Raw genomic sequence first — 23,144 nt, 5'->3', positions numbered from 1 at the left:
AATGTTGCCAACAATACTGTTTGTGTTTACAATTGCCTTTGAACATGAATGGTAAGGGGGACCACTAATTGAGCATGCATGGACTGAAAACCCCAACTGGATCAACATTTTGAGACTCATCAATCGACACCACTGTCCTCATATAGACATTGGAATCTCTGGCAATATCCGAGACTGTACCTGTTGTGACTTTCTCTGTCCATGACTTTGTGATGACCTATTTGATTCCCACACTGTGACCTGTTGATGCCGCGGCAGTGACCGATATTTGGTGCCGATATCGGAATGGAGAAGTTCTTCGACATAAAATGTCGGGCCTCAGGCTTGCGTCCCAGCGCCGTGGTGCTCGTCGCTATGGTCCATGCCCTCGAGATGCACGGTGGTGGGCCCAAGGTGGTGGGGTTTCCTTTGCTTGCAAAACGATGACTCATTCTGACGTGTGAAGCTTCAGACCATTTGCTATACGAGTATCGGTCTCCCTCACATTGCTCATTTGTTTGCATGGTCTCCATTTTGCGATTTGCAGGTAACACCTGGACTTCCTTTGCCAAGAGAATACATTGATGAGGTATGTGTTTATCGAGGTTAAAACTTTTCAACAGGGCTTTTCCCAAGTTTTCCAACTTCTTCACTGCCCCACGGTTGTGAGGTAATTAAAATAAAACTTAATCATCAGTCACCTCCTCAATGTGTGAAGAGTTCTCACCAAAGGTGTGTTCTCAGTTCTGACACCTCCTTGCTCAAATATTTTCCAAGCTTGTACGTGGTCAACTTGGTCACAATATATGAACTGCTTGTACTGTATTGTTGTAGATTCTCGCCCGCCGGTGTGCGAACGACCGCGTCTAACCAATAGCGGTCGCTTCGCCCACCAAACGGACAATCCAGTCGCGGCTTTCCGAATCAACGCCGAAAACCAGCCAGGGGTGTGTTTTTAAGCACACCACAACCTTGTCCGCACTCTACCCATGCTACAGGGTCAATCGCCAAATTGTCGATATACCTAATTAATCGCGCGGGTAGACTACCAAGAGATTGTACCTCGACGGGACCGCTTGGAAACGAGCCGCTTAAGCAGCTCGCTTCCTTTTGGGATAACCGAGCGTGGTATTTATCGCGCAGTCTCGTTGGACCCGATCACTTTACCGGCTATTTAAAACCAACTATATTCCGAGAGCAAGACGGCAGCTCAATTAAGGGAAGAGGACGCAACGAACAGGTTTACATTCAAACAAGGACATTTATTGTAATAAAGTGCGTAAGCAGGCATGCACGTATGCAATTAAACAAGGCAAAAACACGTATGCAATTATACAAAGCCAACACGCATGGCAGGAGAACTACAACCGTTCTACACAATCACTTAACAGTTTTTACTACTTAGTAGACACGGGCCCACGGACACACGTACGCACACACACACACCCAAGAAATGGTGGCTGAGGCCTTTAATAACGGGCTCCAGCTCGGAGGACAGGTGAGCTGAAACCCAGAGCCTATCTCGAACCTCTCCACCTCGTGTGGTCTTCAAGTTGTTCGGACCCAGGCTCCAGCGAGAGCGAGCTAGATCCAATCGCCGTGATCCTTCCCAAGCTCCTGCGAATCCTCCCGCGCTTCTCAACACGTGCTGGTGAGACGAGGTGCCGATCCTTCCCATTGATGCGTTGCTTCCCTGAGGAACCACTTCCAAGAAGAGGCTGACGAGTCGCACCAAGCCGGGAACCAAACGGAGAACAAAGAGCTCCACAAACCAAGAAGAAGAAGCCACCACTCGCAGCTCGAGTCGAGCAACCGGCTCAACTCTCTTCCAAACAAAGCAGCTCTCCAAAAAGTCTCCACCCGAGCCAAGCCGTGGCCGAAGCTCTACTGAACCAATCAGGACCCGACGACCTGCTGAACAACCACACCAGCAGAAACCGAAGCTCTACTGAACACCCCCCCCCCCCCCCGAACACGAACCAACTAGAGGATCTCTTCCTTATCCTCTTAGCAGCTCGAGCTGAAGCTCTACTGAACCACCCGAACAAACCCACTTCCCTCAACTCCGAACAAAGAAAGGATCTCCTGTATATCCTTCTCCACCCCACTCCCCCCACGCGACTCTTGCCCTCGTGATCCATCCCCTGCTCAACCACGGGTGAGAGAGAGTTGTTGACGTCTTGAATCACGGGACGTAAGGGTTCTTCTTCGTCTTCGCAGAAGAGGGGGGGGGGACGTCTCCATTGTTCGCTCCCTTACTATTAAATCGATCCGCAGTGCATCTAATCGATCTCTGAACATTTAAACAATGGAAGGTGAGCTATCTAGGGAACAAGCACTTATCGACATAGCTGACGAAAGGAACCTGTATGTTGTGTGCAATCGAATTCCAAATTCGTAACAGTATTAACATCCAATTATACATGCTTACCCCCCCCCCCAACGTAATCCACCTGAACTGTTACGCTCAAACATCCATCCCGAGAGTGATGTGAACTAAACACTGAAGGCATGTCAAATTGAAAGTTCACATCATCCTGGGCTTGGGACTTGTATACACCAAATGCTTCACAGAAATGGCTTTCATTGAAATGTTTCAAAAAGAAAAATAAATAAAGAATCACAATAACAGATCCTCAATAATGTGGGCCACCTGCATTTGTTCAAAAGCATCGCCTGAGCACAAAGGATGACCCCGTACCGGATTTTACCGATCGGCTCTCAGGCTTCATAACAGAGTCCGTGTAATCAGGACGGACGTGGATCTGCTTGATATTGTGTCGCTCTTGATCTTCAAGTTGCATAACGATGGATACCACAATGATTTTCCAGAGCTGGTGTCAATTTTTAACTACTCTCCCATTTTTATGTCTCTGAAGCTTTGATAAACGTGTGTGTGTGTGTGTGATGGTGTTTGTGCAGAACGTGCAGCTTGTGCAGCGTGGTTGCTGTAATATGCGAAAACACATCTCCATTGCCCGTCTCTTTGGCCTACCTGTCGTCCTCGTGCTCAACGAGTTTGCGTACGTCCAACTCTCCCATCATGAATTGCACCTATATGTTTTGTCTCCTTCTCTTCCCACTTCCTGAAATCTTTATAACTGAAAATAAGCACTAGTTTTAAAATTGAAATATGTTTTTGCACCATTGTTAAGGAAATCGGATAGGGATTGAGCACAGGTGTGTGTGCGTGCCTGCGTGTGCCAGCTCCACTCCGAGCCTTATATCCTGTTTAAAGAAACCCCACTATGGCTTCCTTGCGACTGAAGATATGAATGTTAATGATGACCATCGTAATTTGAACTGGTATATACAGCTCAGACTCCGAAACAGAAGTGATGGCCGTGCTGTCGGCTGCCCGTGATGCTGGGGCCGTGGATGCTGTACGCAGAAGGAGTTGGGCCAAAGGTGGCCTCGGTGGCATTGATTTGGCTGAAGCTGTTGTCAATGCAGTGTATCACGACAGCAACTTCAACTTCCTGTATGAGCTGTCGGTGAGAGACTGGTCTTTCATTTGCAGTGAAATTCAACCAGAGACCAATGGTTTCACGATAGCCTGAACCAAATACCACAAGGTTACAAGTGGAATAAAGATTTATGTATAGGTCCCTGCGGAGGAGAAAATCAGGAAGATCACTAAGGATGTGTACGGAGCTGCAGATATAGAGTTGTCACCGTTGGCGCAAGACAAGATCAACATGGATGGCCAGCAGGTGAGAGAAGGATGAGGCGGGCTGGCGTCCGCTTCCTGTTCCTAACTTTTCTCACATTGCCTCAGCTTGCCTTAGGTATCAAGAGCTATCTATATCTTAGGTTTACATTTTTGACCATACCCGCTCCTGTACCATATGCAGAATCATTGACCTATTAACCCTCCCCACCCTGTTCACCCCAAATCCCTTCCCCAGCGATATGCTGTACACATTAGTACAGATTGTGTGATCTTGTGAATTATCTTCTTCATCTCGATCAATGGAGTTAATGCTTCTGTGCTACATGTACCACAAAATACTCAGATTTGTGACAAGCTTATCTCAGTATTCTTTACACTTTACATCCAGTTTGACCCTTTAAATGGGGAGTTTACAATCCGAGGGCTCATCGAGCCTTTCCGATCAGGTTCATATATTTTTTTTTTCTTAATGACCGAGGTACAAGCATTTCATATCTGATAGAGAAGTCCGTTCCCTTCCTTATCAGTTAAATGTGTTGGAGTTTGTGTGTAACAAGGGCCTCGACTTGCTGGTGAAGGTGAGTGTCGATCTGCTTTGGCAGACAGGTAGAATAATGGATGTGATTAACAGGACGTTAACCCTTCGTCGGTGCAAAACTGAATGTTTTTGCTCCGGACTGGTTAATACCCGAAATGTTAAAGCCTCTCCTTGTTTCCCATGATGGTTAACATACCTCGATCAACCTGCTGTTGATTTTATCCAGTGGTGGCCATAATAATCATTTGGTTTGTCTTTTCCCTCTGGCTTTATGCTTTACCTATTCTCTTGCGTTGCTCAATTTCACCTCCTCCACACTGCATGTAGGGTCTGGGACATCTGCTGATATGCATGGCGAAGACCCACTTGTCTCTGAGTCACCGTGCCGATCTCAAGGGTGCACCGCACGACTTCCTGCTGCCCGTGCGAGACGTCCGTGCCAGCGCGGGAGCAGGATTCCTCACACTGCTCATCGGCTCGGTGAGGAAACCCAGCGATTCAACCGACTGGGTCGCTTTGAGCACTACGCCAAACAATGACTTCCTGTTATAAACACTCACATTCCTGCACTCACTGCGCTTTAACTTTGTACACGATGCTCGTTCGTGGAAGTCACGATGGCAAGCGGCATGGCGTCGAAAAAGCCATAAAGCACCAATGAAAAACAAAAATAACTTCAGTGTTTGTCATTTTTCACACAATCCTCGACGATACAAGCAACACCTTCGATTACAACCACCTACCTCATGGATAATATTCAAGTCTCAGTGGACTATCCTCGTTTGTGAGCAGAAACAAAACACATTGCGCAGGAGTTTGAGACAACGAAGCCATTGAATGATTTCCATGATTTTGAGGTTGCAAACAATTCAGTGGGTTTCTCTCCCCCCTCCCCCCCAAGAGACTTGCTTCCCAACAATTAAATTGCAACAATATTTGTTTATGGTGAAAGGAAATGAATTTACCTGAACATATAAAAAAACCAGAGAGTTGGTGTCAAAGCCACCCAATGCTCACCTCTTTATACATTTATCGTTTTTAAAAGACTAGTCTGATAATATTTTTTTTTTTTTATAAAGTATTGCAGTGAAGTCTGATCCAAATAATTTTAAAGCAATATAATGTATTTGTATATTGTAATCAGTAAAAAATAGTGTGGTAGATAAAAACATTAGAAAGGAAATAACTTGCACCAAAAACTAACATTTTCACGCTCACGCTGATGCTGACGCTCACGCCGGGGGTATCGCTATAGCTCTCTGTTCTTCGAACAGGCGAGCTAAAAATGTTTAAAAATAAAAATCACACCCGCATCCGAAGCAAGCGGTTCAATTTGCCATTTTTAATATGAAATAGGCAAAGCCGAGAAAAGAACAAAACCCTTCAGAATTTCACTTTATTACCCTTTAGAATTAAACAATGATGGAGTAGAAAGGTGGTTCTTCATTTTTGACAGATGGACAGAAAGACAGCCAAATACTGCAGCGGCTTCATCGCTTGAAAAGAAATTAAAATGAAATGTCACATGACTTGCAGGGTTTACATGATGTTTCCTTTTGAGGATTTCTTTAATGGAAGGCCCGTTGTCAACCAATTGCATGTATATATATATATATATATATATATACATATATATATATATATATATATATATATATATATATATATATATATATATATATTTTTTTTTTTTTTTGTATACCTTGGTCGAGGCTCGTATGAGAGCTAACACACAACTCACAGCAAGGAGGCATGAGACAAGAGGGGCGGGAGTGGAAGGGACAAAACATTGGGGAACAGACACAGGTGAACTGTGGAAGGGAGAGGGATGGGGATGGGACGGGGAACATGGCGAGGGGAAGATGGACATTAAAGGGACTTTCAGGAAGGAAAGCAGGAGAATTGAAGGAAGTGGGCTTGGGTGGATTATCGGGGGTAGAAAAGATCGAGGATTTGGATGGGGGAAGATAAGAGGTGGTGGTGAACAGCTGTTTTGAAAGCCGGAAGGGAAGAATGGGAAAGAATAGAGTGAGGAAGTTTATTCCAAAGGCGGGAAAAAAGAGGAATGAAAGAGTGAAGATGAGCAGTGATTCGTGATTTTGGTAGTTTTACCAGAAGGGGGTTGTTGGCGGACCTTGAGCGCCCTGTGGAAATGTGGCTGGGACAAATCGCAGAGAGAGCAGGGGGGGCAAGGCTGGAGAGGAGTCGGTAGAAGACAGAAAGACCACCGACCCATCTGCGGTGATTGAGTGAGAGGCCCAAAGACTCAGCTTCATTGCGGGAGATGCCAATGATCTTAAAAGCCCTGGTTTCGACAGCGTGAAGTCGAGAAAGGTGGGAGGCAGGAGCACCAGCCCAGAGGGGAGAGCAGTACTCCATCAGGCTACGGACAAAAGCTTTGTAAGTGGTCAGGAGCTCAAGAGGGCCGAGGAAGGACTTTGCACGATGGAGGATTCCCAGTCGGCGACTGGCTTTTTTAGGCGAGGTTGGAAATGTGACTTTCCCAGGAAAGGTCATGGCAGATAGTGAGACCCAGAAGCTTGAAAGAAAAGACTTCTTCCAGAGGATTGTTGAGAAAGTGGATGGGGGGGTTTTGTAAACGGTCCTTTCGAAGAGACATAGTGAGAGTGTGAGATTTGTCTGGATTGAAAGACATGTTCCACGTGTTGGACCAGTTTGTGATTTTATCCAGATCTGCAGTGAGCGAAGAAGCTGCTGCTTGCCGGTCTGAGGGATGACAGATGGTACGGCAGAGGGTTGAGTCATCGGCAAAGAGAAATAGAGGATTTTCCAGAGAGTCCGAGAGATCATTGATGAAAACCAGAAAAAGAACAGGGCCCAGAACGCTACCTTGAGGAACTCCAGCCTGCACAGGAAGAGGGGATGGAAGAACTCCATTTAGGGCCACACGTTGAGGGCGACAGGAGAGGAAGTCTGCGAGCCATGAGTGGAGATGGCCTTGAATACCATGGGCAGAGAGTTTGGTGAGTAGGGCAGGGTGCCAGACTGTGTCAAAAGCACGTGATATGTCCAGGGATACGGCTCGGATTTCCTGTCTGGCATTGAGGACCTCCATCCATTGATGGGAGAGCAGTAGCAGCATATCTAGGGTAGAGTGACCTGGTCTGAAACCAAATTGATGATTGGAAATCAAGCCATTGGAGAAGAGGAAGGATTTCATGTCTGAAGCGATGATGGATTCCATAACCTTGCTGATGATTGGGAGAAGGCTGATTGGTCTATAGTTACAGGGATCTGTTTTTGCACCTTTTTATGCAGGGCAGTGATGTTAGCAGATTTCCAAGCACATGGCAGATGACCTTGGGAAAATGAGAGGGTGAATAGAACAGAGAGAGGGTGAGCAAGAGCAGAAGAGCAGGCTTTGAGGACACGTGGGCTGATGCCGTCTGGACCGGGTTGCAGAATCTGACTCGAGGTTTGAAAGCAAGCTCTCCACCTTGTCAGGAGAAAAGGATACAGAGTCCAGGGACAGTTGGGTGCGACTGGGTAAAGTGGGTAGAGATAGTGATGGGTTTGGGACACAAGATTTAGCTGCAAACACCGAGTTTAGACATTCAGCTTTATCACGTGTGGAATCAGCAGTGCGGCCATTTGAGGTGTAAGGGAGGGGATGGAGGGGGAACATACACCAGAAACAGATTTGATTAAACGCCACCAGGATTTTGAGTGAGGGAGAGAGGTTTGAGAGTTCAGACTTGAGATGAGAAAGATGTTGTTTTCTGGCTCTCCTGAGGGTAGCTACACACTTGTTCCGAGCTTTGTGGAAAGAACTGAGATTGCCCTCAGTTGGGTTTGCTTTCCATGAGGCAAAGGCAAGTTGTTTCAGGACAACTGCCTCGCCACAAGCTTCAGTAAACCAAGGGCGGGAGGAAGGGTAAGACAACTGAACACGAGAGGGGATAAATCTGTGCATGAGGGAGAGCAAGTTTCTTTGGAAGAATTCCCAGGATGAGTTGATGTTTGAGAAAGTAGTGATAGGAGACCAGTCTGTAAGTTTGATGGCTGCTTGGAGACCCTGCCAGTCGGCTTGAGTGAAATGCCAGACTCGACGGCGGTGAGGTGGTTCTCTGATAACAGCCAGAGAGATGTCCACTTTAATAAGGACGTGGTCAGAAGAACCAATTGGAGCGAAGGAAGAGCAGCAGATATTGTCAGGGAAATTTGTCAAAATCAGATCCAGAAGAGATGGAGTACCATTGGTTGAGATCCGGGTCGGGAAGTTGACCGATTGAGTCAGTCCCAATGAGTCACAGAAAGCTTTTGCTGATGTCCCATGGCAGGTGAGAGAGGTACCCACACCTAGCCAACTGGCGTGATGACAATTGAAGTCGCCACATAAGAGGAAGAGAGAGTTTGGATGAGAAGATAGAAGATGGTCCACGTTTTCGGAGAGTGAGGTGTAGATGGAGTCATCACTGTTCGGTGGACGGTACAGTACACATATAAACATGAGGTGGGAGTGGAGGGGAAGCCGAAGCCAGAGGTATTCCTGGGGGTGTGGGGAGTGAGAGCAGTGCAGGAGAGTGAGGAATAGAGTCTTTGATGAAGAGAGCAACACCTCCACCAGGACGAGGCTCAGGTCTGTCATACCGTAAGAGGGAGTAACCAGGGAGAGATACTTGGGAGTCAGACACGGCCTTGGGAGAGGAAAGTTTCTGTTAGGCAGATAATGTCTGGTTTGTCAGTGGCAACCTGCATGGAAAGATCTGAAAGGTTTGAGCGAAGGCCCCGGATATTTGAGGTCCACACTTTTAATGAAGAGGTAGGGAGGAGGCTTTTGGTGCAGGAGGTGGAGGGGGGCGGGGGAGGGCGGGACGGGGGAGGAGGGGGGGAGGTAAGGAGGGTTGCTGAAGGAGTGAGGGGTATTGCAGAATAGCGAGGGAGGGGGCCGAATGAGGAGGAGAAAAGGCTCTGTGGTGCTGTGAGAGAGGGGGGGACAAGAGACAAGGAAGATGGCAGTTGAGGATTTGAGGAGGTGGAGTGAAGAGATGGAGGTGAGAGGGCAGTGGAGGGAGGCAGGTTGGTGGATGAGAGGGGGGGCAACTTAGAGAAGGAAGAGTGAGGGGGGATGAAAGGTGGGAGAAAGGTGAGGGGGGAATTTTGAAAGAGGTGAGAGGGAGGCTTGGAGGGAGAAGAGTGGGATGGTTGCTTTGAGAGTGAGAGTGAGGGGTGAGGGGGGTGAGTTGGCACTGAAGTTGGAAAAAAGAATGGTTGATGGAAAGCGAGCATCCATGGCAAACTGTGGTTTTTAAAAGTTTTAGGTCAGAGATACGATTTAACACAATTCTTGATGGATGCAATGAAGGCGAATTCAGAGCATGGAGAGAAGAAGCGCTGTAATAGTTGGATTTTTAGGCAAGGAATGAAGGAGAGGTCGAAATGAGAGCAGTCTGTTAAAATAGCAGAAGAGTAGTGCATTGTGAAACAGTAAAGAGTACCACATGTGTGAGAGAGGAAGATGAAGCATTATAAGATCGTTTTTGTTGTTAATATTAATGTATGAGAGAGTTCAACAGATTAGGTCATGGAAGTGTAAAAAAAAAAAAAGAAATCGAGGAAGACGAGGAGGAAGTTAAGAGGAAGAAGTAGCAGAATCGGGAGAAGGTTGTTGTTGTTGTTGTTGGGTGTTTTTTTTTTTTTTTTTTTTTTTTTTTTTTTTTTGAGATAAGAAAGAGATTAGTTGGGAGAATGGGGGATATTTGGAAAGTGGGGAGGATGAAAATTGAAGGTAATGGGGAGGATAGAAATTGAAGTTGGCATTAATGGTTGGCATTAATGGGAGGAGAAAATTCCTCCTTAGGAAATGCCCTGCGGAGTGCGGTGAAAAATGCGGCGCCATTGTTGCGGCATCACTTGTTCCGAGTGTCCTGGAAAGTGATGGCACTGCCCCCCCCCCCCACCCCAAAGCTCAGTGGCTGTTTATCTCGTGTGTGTATGTGTGTTATAGTTGGCCTTGATGCTGTTAAAAAAAAATATATATATATATTGTTGTGGTTACCAAATTCGCAAACCACCATTCAGGTCCCTTAGGTGAGGTATCTCGGTAAGTACATGTGTAGTTAGGCCCAAACCCGTTGTCTAGTGGGAATACATGTCATTTATGCGTGCTGCGACTCTTCAGGATAGCCGTTTTTCTTTTACTATCTTTAATTTGGACCAACCGCCATTGTTACCACCACCAGTCACAACATCAACCACCAACCACAACGCCGCTTCACCACAACCGCCACGACCTTCACGTCACACCTCGCAACCGTCGCATCGCCACCGTTCTTGCGCCGCTTGTGGGTACCGGTGTTGGACTCGTGCAGGGCGCGCGCCGAACAGCGTGTACAAAATCACGGATTTTGTGCTTCAAAAACGGATCAAAAACGACACACGCCCACTTTTTGCCGTCCAATGAGTGAGCGAGGGGCGATTTGGCCCCGCCTCCAGGGCGTTGGAGGGCGATCGATATATGCAAATTTATGGATCAAAAAGCATTCACGCCCACTTTTTCTCGGGCCAATGGGGAGCGAGGTGAAAGGTCGAAGGGATGGGGTCAAAGATGAGAGGGCGAAGCCACGGGGCTGATATAAGCGACCGTGTTCGTCAGTCCAGTGAGTAGTAGAGTCGAGAGGGAACAGAGAGTTAAGACTTCGCGGGCGGTGGAGTTGGCAAGAAGGAGCTGGTCGTCGTGTGCGTTGGAGTCGGAGCGGAGGGGACGGAGCTGTGGAGAGGCGGCGAGGGCAGACGAGGGGGTGCTCGCGTCGTGCAGGGAGCTGCACCCCAGGGAGGCCGACAGCGCGACCTGGCCGAGGTGGAGACGCTCGTCGCGGGACAATAAAAATCCTCTATACCCCGAGCATCAGCAACCCCCTCCTGTTTCCCCCCGCGCTGAGATAGTGCGACCAAGGGGGCCCCTTTCCCACCCCCTACCAGACACTGCCCGCGAGGCCCGCGGAGTTGAGGCACCATCGCCGCTCCGCGTCTCATCACCAGACGGGTAGGCCCGACCCGGTCTCGGCCTCAGGCCCGCCTCATCCTTGAGGGTATTCTTTCCTTGGTTTTGGGTATGTGTTGTCGGCGCCGTCTGTGAAGTAAAATTGTATAAGTGTTGCCGTGTGCTCGTGTAATCGGTATTAGATCTGCATTGTCGCATTTGCTTTTTGTGTAAATTGAATTGTGTTTTTCTTTTCTGTGTGCTTTTGGTGGAATTGAATATGTGTGCTTTCCGTTCATCGCGAATAAATGTGCTTTGTGTCGAACTGTTTCCCGCTTCGCTTCGTCATTTCCTTCATTGAATCCTCATCTTGCTTCACGTAAAGGGTTGGTAGTGGGCTGAATACGCCCGATAATTAATCGAACCGTCGAGGTCGACGATAACACCGCTCGGTTATCCTGATAGTACGGAACGGGTCGCTTAAGTGGCCGTGTCCGAAGTCGACCTGCGGCGAGGTGCGATCGCCCGGTCTACCCTCCGCGTGGGTACTTAGGTAGGTCGAATTTGGCGAGCAACCCTATCCCACGCGGGGGCTGATTGGCTCGATCGCGGTGAGACCGAAAGGTCCACCCGTGACTGGTTCCCGGCGTTAGTCCGAGAGGGTCACGACTGGATTGTCCGTCCGGTGGGCGACGTGCCGCGATTCAAGTTACGTGGCCGTCAGCACGCCGGCGGGCGCGAATCAGTAACACTGGTGTCAGGTCGTGCGATGGATACAAATCCATCGCCCTCCTCGCGGCACTGGTATCGGAGAACAGGAAAACGGGCTCTCCTGTCTCCGGCTAAATTCACGGGAATCGGTCCAGGGGTGAGAGAAGCGACCCCCGATTCCCTCCAAATTACGAGCGAGCGAAATTAACCCTTCACGAGAAGCAAGATGGCGTCTCAAGGCGAGCGGGAGCCGGGGGTATTAGAAATGGATGTAGAATGTGTAGAATCCATGGTCCAGGATGGAATCCCCGAGCAGGAAATGTTGATTGTGCAGGAACACGGACTCGCCCAACTGAACCCAGAGCCCGAAATGGGTGCGGCAGCGGCCGCAGTGTATGACACCTCCCCCCCCCCTCTCCACCAAAACCCTTCCCCAACCCTTGCCGAAACGGCTCAGCTGAGTGCATCCAACATGGCCCAGCTATGCGCCATGCTGGCGGCAATGACAGCAAGGATGGATGCAAATACAAACGAAATGAAAGGCATGAACGAAAAGATGAATGCGGAAATGATCGAAAAGATGGATACAAACACAAATGAAATGAAAAACGAAATGAACAAGCAAATAAACGGAATGGAAGCAAACATGAGGGAAGAAATGAAAGAGCTGCGGGGTGAGACGCAGAACATGGGCCGATGCCTGCAGGCGGGCATGAAGGCCGTGACCAGGGAGCTGGGAATGGCGACTCCACGTGTGGAAGCAAACGAGCTGGAAGGGGGTGCAACGGCTGGCAGGCCCGCGGTGGAGGCGGGTAAAAAAATAATTCGGGGGGCGTGTTGGGCGAGGGTCGTGACAGAGGAATCGACGGTGACCAAGAGGGAAAAATTAAATGGGGAGACCAAAACGTGCGAGACGAGACACGAGGTGACGACAACAGAAACTTATAAATGTATAGAGACACGGGAGATAGAAAAAATAGAGGAGAGACAACACGATGAAGACGGGGTAAGTGACGCACACACACAGGTAGTGGAGGATAGTGAGGGTGAGCTGGCGGACTGTGTAGGGACCCAGTGCGAGCACCTGGATGGCCTCCTCCAGGAACGAGGGGAGGGAGGATGCCCCCTTGAGGAAAGTCACGACCAGGTGAGTTCGGTCGTGCTTTGCGAGGTTGAGGGGACGAGTGCTGTGGACGGGTGCTTGGAGAGCTTGGGGGGTATAGAGGCCCCGGAGACCCTTGTGGGGACACGAATCCCCAGTGTGGTTGTCCCTGTGTGTGTGGTGCAAGGTGTGAGTGCGTCCCCGTGTGTGGAAGCGACCCCGTGTGTGATTGGTGTGGTGGCGATTGTGCCGGAGTGCGTGCTTCCCAGCACGCCGTGTGTGGATGAGGCACCGTGTGTGAGTGAGGCCGTGTGTGTGAATGAAACGGCCAGTATGAGTGAGGCACCGCGGGTGAGTGCCCCCGCGCGAGTGAATGGAGCACCACGTGTGAGTGGTATGGTTTGTGCAAGGGAGACCGTGTGTGTGAGAGAGCGGTATGTGAGGGAGATGTCGGTTGGCATGCGGGAGCACGCAGCCGCGTCTCCCGGTGTGAATGTGATGGAGTGGACTGTGTGCGTCGTAACACGCAGGTATGCGTGTGTGGAATGGAGACGGAGACGGCGACAGAGGAGAGAAAGCCGGGTAGCGGCTGTAGCTGTTTCGGGGACCGTGCCGGGTTCACCCAGCAGTGAGCACGCGGTTCGTGCTGTGCAACGCACGAGACCGCCACGTGCTCGCTTGCGAGAGTGAAGTCCCGGTCCGGAAACGCACGCGGTGGATTTGCCGATCCCGCGGACGGACAGAGTTTAGGCAGGATAATGGATTTGGACCGGACGGGATCTCCACGCGATCGTGTGTGTTAAGCTCCAACGGGCAAAGCACATGTGTTCGCGTGGGGAACCCCTCGAGACGTGGGGCTTGTGTTTTTTTTTTTATGCGCACGGTGACGTCATGGCTGCACGTGTGGTTGGAATCCGGCAGGAGGGGTATCTCTGCCGGATGGTACCGTCCAAGGAGGGACGAGGAACACGTGCAGCTGCATGACGTCACGGGCAGGTGCAAAGTGCGCGAGCTCTGAGTTGCCGCGCAGGTGCTGCGCATGGAAAAAAAAAAAAAAACAAGCCTCACTTTCGGGTGCACAGGATTCCTGGGCAAGGGGTGGAAGACCCCCTTACCTGGGCACAGGATGGAAACTAGTTAGGGGGAAGGGTTAGCTTAGCTAGACCGGCTCCATGGGGCAGGGGTAAGTCCTCATGGGGCCCGTGGAATGGATTACTTTGAGGGATTGTAGCCAGATTTAGGTTGGGAAATAAAATGAATTATTTGGAGACAGTGACAGACTTGTGAATGTGTAGAGGGGACGTAGCTTAGCTACGTAGGTTAAAAGGAACGTGCTGTAGTATAAGGGACGACGTGGGAGCACGAGTTAGTTAGGGGAGGTAGTTAGGAGGATGGCAGAGTTCAGCGGTGAGTTTGTTGAAGAGTTGTTGGTGAGTTGTGAGGTGAGTACGTGTACATGTTGAGTGAGTGAGGCCAGCGGGTCTGTGTGTGTGGAGTGAATGGGGAATGCATGGTGCGATGAGTGATTGGGGGGAGGAGTGACTCCCGCCCAAGGGACCCCGGGGTCAGTATAAAGTGAGTTCGCTGGGTTAGTCAAATTGAAAAATGGAGGTCGTTTTGTTGTTGGTGGGAAAGTAGGCTCGAGACCCATTTGGAGGGGTGCAGGAGCCCTGTTGACGGGCTTGGGAGCGTGGCTGCGAAAGGTGAGTATCGCTGAGTGGGTACCCCGGGCACCAGGCTAGTCGGCCGTGGTAGGCCAAGGGCCCGTGGGGGCCGGGATAGCGTAGTGGGCACGGGTGCGCCTGCTTGGTGCGGGGGCCCGGGGCGCCATTAGCCGCGTGGGCAGTGTTGTGGGCACGGGTGACCCTCGGAAAGGGGCCCGGGAGGCCGGCCTGCCACGTGTGCGTTTCAGGGGAGGTGCCATGGGGGGCACTCCCCGGTGTTAGGGAGCTGGTAGGCTCGGAGGCACTGTAGTGCCCGGGGGTGCCATAGCGGGAGATTCGGCAGAGGGTCGTGCCTGCCAAAGGGAGCCACGTGTCCTAGCCAGGAGACCGTGTGAGGGCACGGAGAGAAAATTGGGGGGCGAGGCCCGAAATTGTGAGGACACCAACACAGGCGACGGGAATCTGGGTTGTTAGAACCAATAGTTTAAGCGAGAGGCGCTTGTTGAAAGCCCCGGGGTAGTTTAACAGTTAAATGGATAGGGTAGATTAGGAAGTGTACCCCTCCGCACCATCCATCCCCTCGCTGTCGTTGTGGGCCGCTGGACCCACTTTGGTTATAGATCACTGAACTCTGGGGAGGCCATTCTGAGGCTTCGTTGGGCCTCGGCACAGGACGTTAGCTCTCCCTTATTCCCCTCCGGGAAGGGAACGTAGGGGTTGGGAGTAGGCTAGGTGGCAGGATAGGTTAGCCGAACAAGGACAGTAAAGGGGGTTAGGGGACGATTTATAGTGGGGAAGTAAAAATAAAAACAACAAAAAAATAAGTTGGGGCTAAATTGGGGTTTGAAAAATTAAGGGAGTGGGTATGTACAGTGACAGGCAAAGGCGATAGGTGGGAGGGAGACAGGTAGGTAGGTCCGAGCCCACCTTCCAAGTGGCCAGCACCACCGCACTCCCTCCACCAACCTCCACTGAACGGCAAAGGTTGGCCAGCTTCATCTGCTGGCTGCGTTGCTGCAAGGCAGAGGCCGGCCCACTTCATCGGCAGCTGTTGTTTTGCTGCAAGGCCTGTGCCATCGGCTGGCCGTGTTTTGCGTCAAGGCCTGTGCCGGCCAGTTCATCTGCCGGCTGTGTTTGCCTGCAGCGGCCTTATTCTGCGGGCTGAGTTTGCCTGCTGCCTTTGCCATGCCATGCCCACTGCCCATGTTCAACAGCCCCGTTCAATTTTTGCTTTACCCCCCCCCCCCTGTTCATTGCCATGTGCGCCAGGATCGTAAAAGCAACAGTTTGCAAGCTGCAAGAACTGCCCTGTTGGCAGCTACAACACGGGCCTGCAGTGGCGGCCCGTGCACCGTGTTTGTGTTCATCCATCCATTCGTTGTGCTCATTGCGTGTGCCACTTGAGCTGGCACGGAGACTGCGTTGTGCAGCCCATGCACCGTTGTGGTTCACTGCGTTCAGTTCAAAAGGGAAGGCCTTGGACTGCGTGTGAGCAGCCAGCCACGTTCCCTGTCACCTGCATTGTTTTGAGCCAGAGACTGCATGCGGGCAGCCTGGCTCCCTGCTAACTGCTTTCTTTTTGCAGAGTTCAATGATCCTGGGCCATGGTTTAATGTAAAATTTGTAAGTTAAGGTTAAGATGTACTGTAAATATGAGTGCGCCCCCGGCATGTCTGTCCTAGCGCCGGCAATTTTATTTAAGTCGTCCGTGTGAGTGAGTTTGTTTAGATAGTTACGCAGCCCTCAGGTTATTTATTTTGGGGACATGAATACCATGAATGTCGCACTCAGGGATCCGTAGGTAAAATGTACTAGGGGAAAACTACACATGATGGCACACGAAAATTTGACGACTCGGGACAAGTCTGTAAAAAAGGGAGGGGGTAGTGTTGTGGTTACCAAATTCGCAAACCACCATTCAGGTCCCTTAGGTGAGGTATCTCGGTAAGTACATGTGTAGTTAGGCCCAAACCCGTTGTCTAGTGGGAATACATGTCATTTATGCGTGCTGCGACTCTTCAGGATAGCCGTTTTTCTTTTACTATCTTTAATTTGGACCAACCGCCATTGTTACCACCACCAGTCACAACATCAACCACCAACCACAACGCCGCTTCACCACAACCGCCACGACCTTCACGTCACACCTCGCAACCGTCGCATCGCCACCGTTCTTGCGCCGCTTGTGGGTACCGGTGTTGGACTCGTGCAGGGCGCGCGCCGAACAGCGTGTACAAAATCACGGATTTTGTGCTTCAAAAACGGATCAAAAACGACACATGCCCACTTTTTGCCGTCCAATCGGTGAGCGAGGGGCGATTTGGCCCCGCCTCCAGGGCGTTGGAAGGCGATCGATATATGCAAATTTATGGATCAAAAAGCATTCACGCCCACTTTTTCTCGGGCCAATGGGGAGCGAGGTGAAAGGTCGAAGGGAGGGGGTCAAAGATGAGAGGGCGAAGCCACGGGGCTGATATAAGCGACCGTGTTCGTCAGTCCAGTGAGTAGTAGATTCGAGAGGGAACAGAGAGTTAAGACTTCGCGGGCGGTGGAGTTGGCAAGAAGGAGCTGGTCGTCGTGTGCGTTGGAGTCGGAGCGGAGGGGACGGAGCTGTGGAGAGGCGGCGAGGGCAGACGAGGGGGTGCTCGCGTCGTGCAGGGAGCTGCACCCCAGGGAGGCCGACAGCGCGACCTGGCCGAGGTGGAGACGCTCGTCGCGGGACAATAAAAATCCTCTATACCCCGAGCATCAGCAACCCCCTCCTGTTTCCCCCCGCGCTGAGATAGTGCGACCAAGGGGGCCCCTTTCCCACCCCCTACCAGACACTGCCCGCGAGGCCCGCGGAGTTGAGGCACCATCGCCGCTCCGCGTCTCATCACCAGACGGGTAGGCCCGACCCGGTCTCGGCCTCAGGCCCGCCTCATCCTTGAGGGTATTCTTTCCTTGGTTTTGGGTATGTGTTGTCGGCGCCGTCTGTGAAGTAAAATTGTATAAGTGTTGCCGTGTGCTCGTGTAATCGGTATTAGATCTGCATTGTCGCATTTGCTTTTTGTGTAAATTGAATTGTGTTTTTCTTTTCTGTGTGCTTTTGGTGGAATTGAATATATGTGCTTTCCGTTCATCGCGAATAAATGTGCTTTGTGTCGAACTGTTTCCCGCTTCGCTTCGTCATTTCCTTCATTGAATCCTCATCTTGCTTCACGTAAAGGGTTGGTAGTGGGCTGAATACGTCCGATAATTAATCGAACCGTCGAGGTCGACGATAACACCGCTCGGTTATCCCGATAGTACGGAACGGGTCGCTTAAGTGGCCCGTGTCCGAAGTCGACCTGCGGCGAGGTGCGATCGCCCGGTCTACTCTCCACGTGGGTACTTAGGTAGGTCGAATTTGGCGAGCAACCCTATCCCACGCGGGGGCTGATTGGCTCGATCGCGGTGAGACCGAAAGGTCCACCCGTGACTGGTTCCCGGCGTTAGTCCGAGAGGGTCACGACTGGATTGTCCGTCCGGTGGGCGACGTGCCGCGATTCGAGTTACGTGGCCGTCAGCACGCCGGCGGGCGCGAATCAGTAACAATATATATATATATATATATATATATATATATATATATATATATATATATATATATATATATATATATATATATATATATATATCTATATAAATATATATCTATATAATTATTTATATATCTATATAAATATATATATATATATATATATATATATATATATATATATATATATATCTATATATATATATATATATATATATATATATATATATATATATATATATATATATATTGCGTCAGGAAGGGCATCCGGCGTAAAACATGTGCCAAATCACAATGCGGATCATACGGATGATCCGCTGTGGCGACCCCTAACGGGAGCAGCCGAAAGAAGAAGAAGAAGAAGAAGAAGATATATCTATATATATATATATATATATATATATATATCTATATATATATATATATATATCTATATATATATATATATATATATCTATATATATATATATATATATCTATATATATATATATATATATATATATATATATATATATATGTATATATATATACATCTTTATATATATATATATATATATATATATATATATATCTATATATATATATATATATATATATATATATATATATATATATATATATATATATATATATATATATATATATATATATATATATATATCTATATAAATATATCTATATAAAAGTGTTTTTGTGGGGATTGTGCACAATCGCTTTTCCTCTAAAGATATAATTAATTTAATTACTGGTATAACTCAGCTTTGGCATGTTGAAAAATAGTTCACCATGACAGCTTTTCTTTTCTTATATACACCAACCTACTGTGTGAAGCAGCATGTCAAGCTGCATTGAATTTACAGGAACCGCCTTGAGAGTAGTGCATACACTGGAGTGGACTTGTGGCCATTTTTTTTAAGGTTGTTAATCACGAGACCTTGACAATGAATTACATCAAGCTATCCCAAGTACCCTGGCCAAATACCAATTCCAACCTCCAGGGGGCACTGCATCAGCGGCACAGCCACTTCCCTGCAATAACTGCTACTAAGCTGCAGCCATGTGCTGCATCCGAATGGCAATTTACCATTTGGAATATCGTGACTTGTATTTATTTCCTGCTTCTATTTTACTGAGTCTTGTTTACATTTCAGATCACCATGCTGCCCGGCCTGCCAGTCAGACTCTGTTACTACGACATCGACCTGGACACGGATGCGGGCGAGATTTTGGGCTTGTTCTGATCACGCCATTTCCACCTGCATCACGGTCCACATCACGAACATCTATCGAAAGGCAGACGCAAGAAGCACATTATGTCTGTGAAATATCATGATATTCCATCATCTCCTTATTTTAATTAAATGGTTTAATCTTTATTTCATTTTGGCGTTTTATTTATGTACCATGAAAAATATAAAATTAATTTAGGATCATTTATTCACATAATTAGGATCCTCACTATATTACTTAAGTGCCAATTCTACAGACTTCTCACAGGATTGTGAATTGGAACCTGAAGGTAGTTTGGATAATTGTTCTCACGAGACCTGTCTGTTACTGAGATTGAGAAAGCAGGTTATGAGGAGGTACGAGTGGGTGAAGTTGGTGATGGCACAATATTAATGTGGAGAGAGGAAGGGAAGGAGTTAAATATTTCACCCCTGAAATGAAGAAATACGGGCTGGCAGGATAGCTGAGAGGGATACACTCGTCTGTAAGCTGTCGAGCCTGGGTTTGAAACCCAACCCTGCTATAAACTGCCATCGGTGTTTCATGGGCAGAGTGATTCAATGTGGGTGAGACGTCCATCTGATAGATGTTAAACTGGGTGTCTCGTACACTGGCACGAGTTTGTGGACGGTAACGATCGCAGCGTCTTTCGCACAGAGGAGGCGGCTATTGCCGGCACCCTGAACAAATTGCAATTCATCCTCTAATCTACAGGGAGCGCTGCATCAGCAGCACAACTGTACCGACAGCAAATGATACTCTCCCCATGCAGAAGAACTGGCTTTTAAAGACTTCCCTAACTAACTAACTAACTAACTAAAGACTATAAACATAGGCAATATATTTTATATTCTTATAAATATAAAATATCAATATAATATTATATTCTGTCATAAACATAGGCAATATATTTCCCAGCCTGGTATATATCCAGTTCAGTTAGGGTTGGGACTAATAACTGGGACAGATGAGCTTGTGTGGTTTCCGGTCCTGTGCATACTGTTGATGATACAGCATCAGAAGAAACCCTTCTCATCTCCAGACGTGTATCGGAGATTGGCAGGAAACCATGGTGTGACCGTGTACCAGCAATGGTTGTTGTTGCTCTGAAGCGCTTCTCAAGGTCATACTCCATTGCATTTTGTTGGATTTCTTGTGATGTCACAAAGAAGAATTTGATTATGATGGAGGCAAATACTGTCTTCTGAACTGAAAGTAATTCCTGATCTCCATGTAATCAATTCTTGTGACTTCTTCTCCAAAGCAGCAACTTGTTTTCGCCCAACCTTCCTTGTACAATAGGTCTTGTGTCGCTCCTGATCTAATTTGGTTCCAACAGTGCATCTACTTGTCAAACTTGTGCCACTGGGCCGAGGTTTTTCTGCATCCATTTCCTTTGTTCTCCAAACAGACAGACAGGTTGACTGTGCTTCTCCTCGTGTTGTGACAGACCATTACTCCATCTAGTGGTGTATGTCATAACTAATGACTTCAAATAGAGAACTGTAGGACATGTTTATAAATTAAAACCCAAGCATATGTTTGGATCATCATTACAAGAATTTATTTTTGAATAAAAAATGTACTTATAATTATTAATTTATGAGAAGAATAACACTGGTCAACAACAAATTTGTTGTCTGCATTTTTTAAGCTGATTTAGGACGAATCTGATGCGCTGAATCCAAAAATCACATTAGTTTTGTTCAATCAGGTCAAGTTTTTGAGATATGGCCACATATCGTTTTTTACATTTTTGTTCACATGTACGCATGTGTGGAGCATTTTAGAAGAAGTTGGTGGGGGTAAAATGTCATGTCAAATAATCGTTTTGATTGGAAATAATTATTTTAATGACAAGAAGTATTCAGGTACGATAGTTCTGGGTGATTATGTCGAAAAGGGATCAGTTTGAAGTCATAAAACCTCAAAATCTTCCAAAAATTGGTGAGGCAAAGCATAAAGTTCGTGGATCAAAACTAAAGTTAATGGGGCAGATTTTGTAATAATGTGATACAAAAAAGTTGTATTTTTTTAATATACTGAACTCTGAAGAATGTACAATACCTACACAGAGACAGAATACTCTTCCCACCGCTGCACATCAAGCTCGGCTTAATCAAGCAGTTCACCAAGGCTCTGGACAAAGATGGTGACTGCTTCACTTACTTGTGCCAGGCTTTTCCAGGATTGACCATGGAGAAGTTGAAAGCTGGCATCTTTGATGGTCCTCAGATCCATCAGCTCATCAGAGATCCAGAGTTCAAAAACTCAATGAACGAAGTGGAATTGGAAGCGTGGAAGACATTTGTTTTGGTAGTGAAGAACTTTCTTGGCAACAATAAGGCCAGAAACTACGCAGAACTTGTCAACAACATGCTGACTGCTTTCAGAAACCTGGGCTGCAACATGAGCATCAAGATGCACTACCTATTTTCACATATGAACCGGTTTCCTGAGAACTTGGGTTCAATGAGTGACGAGCAGGGGGAGAGATTCCATCAGGACATGAAGGAGATGGAGACCAGGTATCAGGGTCGCTGGGACGCAGTCATGATGGCTGACTACTGTTGGAATCTGAAGAGAGACCTCCCTGCCGCTGAACATTCCAGTTCGAAGAAACGGAAGTTCAAGCCCTGAAGTTTGAACAGTGGTGACGCAACATGCAATTTACTTGTACTTACCTTTATCAATGCCCACCATTCAGATGACAGTAATCGATGTTTCTATCATGTAATCAATAAATGTTGTTGGCAAAACATTTTTTTTTTCTTAAAAACATGTTTAGGATGATATGTGTTGACAAAAATCAGCTGATAATGCCACAAAAATGTAATTGATTTTGTCACAAGATCTGATTTTTTCAAATCAACTTAGCACAAAAACCTGACCTGATGGAGAGAAACGGATGCCATTTCCTGATTCAGCAGTGCCAGAATACCCTAATTCACTTGTAGAAATCTAGACAACATTCAGAAAGTAAAAAATTGTTGACCAGTGTAATTAATCTAAGTTGTTACATAACCTCAGTTAATGCCCCCTGCATATTCACCATTTTTGGTCAAAGTGGCATTTTCAACTTCCTACAGATAGAAACATATGCATTTATCAGGCATTCTGATAACAGATCCTTAAATTTCATATGCCAGTTTATAAATATTTGCAGTATCACTTTGCTCGAGTGTTCAGTTTCAGATTTATAAACTCATGAATATGAAAGTGAATAATTATAAAAAACGTGCATGTAAATAAAAATTTAGTTTAATATGAAGCCATGGGCGTTAGATAAAATTATTCGGTCAGTAGACACATCTTATATGAGGCAATCTTTCGAAAAAAAATGAAGATCCGAAAACCCTCGCCACATGGTCAAACCAGGGGACAAAATTGGTCCATTTTAGAGCCCTCGGAGGCAAGGACTTATGTTAAAACTTTTATAATTCATCACCTAACTGTATTATCCCAACAAAAATGTATCTATGGATAGATGACCCTATAATCACTGTTATGAGGAAAAAAATTCTAAGTTCCATATTTTCAGGAGGGCTCCTATAGTTTCACCTTATTTTCACTCATTTTGGCCCAAAAGCCATTTTTGGCTTCCTCTAGAGTGCCATAACTCTGATGATGCCATAATTGAAAAATCTGGATGCCAATTAGTAAATATTTGCAATATTAACTTTCTAGAGGAGTCCATTATAAAATTATAAGCCCCTGAAGTTGAAAAAAAATGCGTTTTTCACA

General features: G+C 47.4%; 1 protein-coding gene across 1 annotated transcript; it reads left to right on the top strand.

Moving 5' to 3' along the window:
• Positions 1–264: 264 nt before the first annotated feature.
• LOC147020555 (monofunctional C1-tetrahydrofolate synthase, mitochondrial-like) lies at positions 265–19,851 on the top strand (the record flags this gene model as incomplete). Its single annotated transcript, XM_085893798.1, has 7 exons — positions 265–393; positions 527–568; positions 2,902–3,002; positions 3,296–3,473; positions 3,585–3,692; positions 4,518–4,670; positions 19,322–19,851. Coding segments are annotated over 7 exons (801 nt in total), but the record flags the coding sequence as incomplete, so codon positions are not given.
• Positions 19,852–23,144: the final 3,293 nt, after the last annotated feature.

This window comes from Eptatretus burgeri, chromosome 9, assembly GCF_056783735.1.
Source record: "Eptatretus burgeri isolate ZD-2024b chromosome 9, Ebu_testis_v1, whole genome shotgun sequence".
Classification (NCBI taxonomy): Eukaryota; Metazoa; Chordata; class Myxini; order Myxiniformes; family Myxinidae; genus Eptatretus; species Eptatretus burgeri.
The sequence above is the reverse complement of the archived record's forward strand: the minus strand, read 5'-3'. Positions and strand labels throughout refer to the sequence as shown.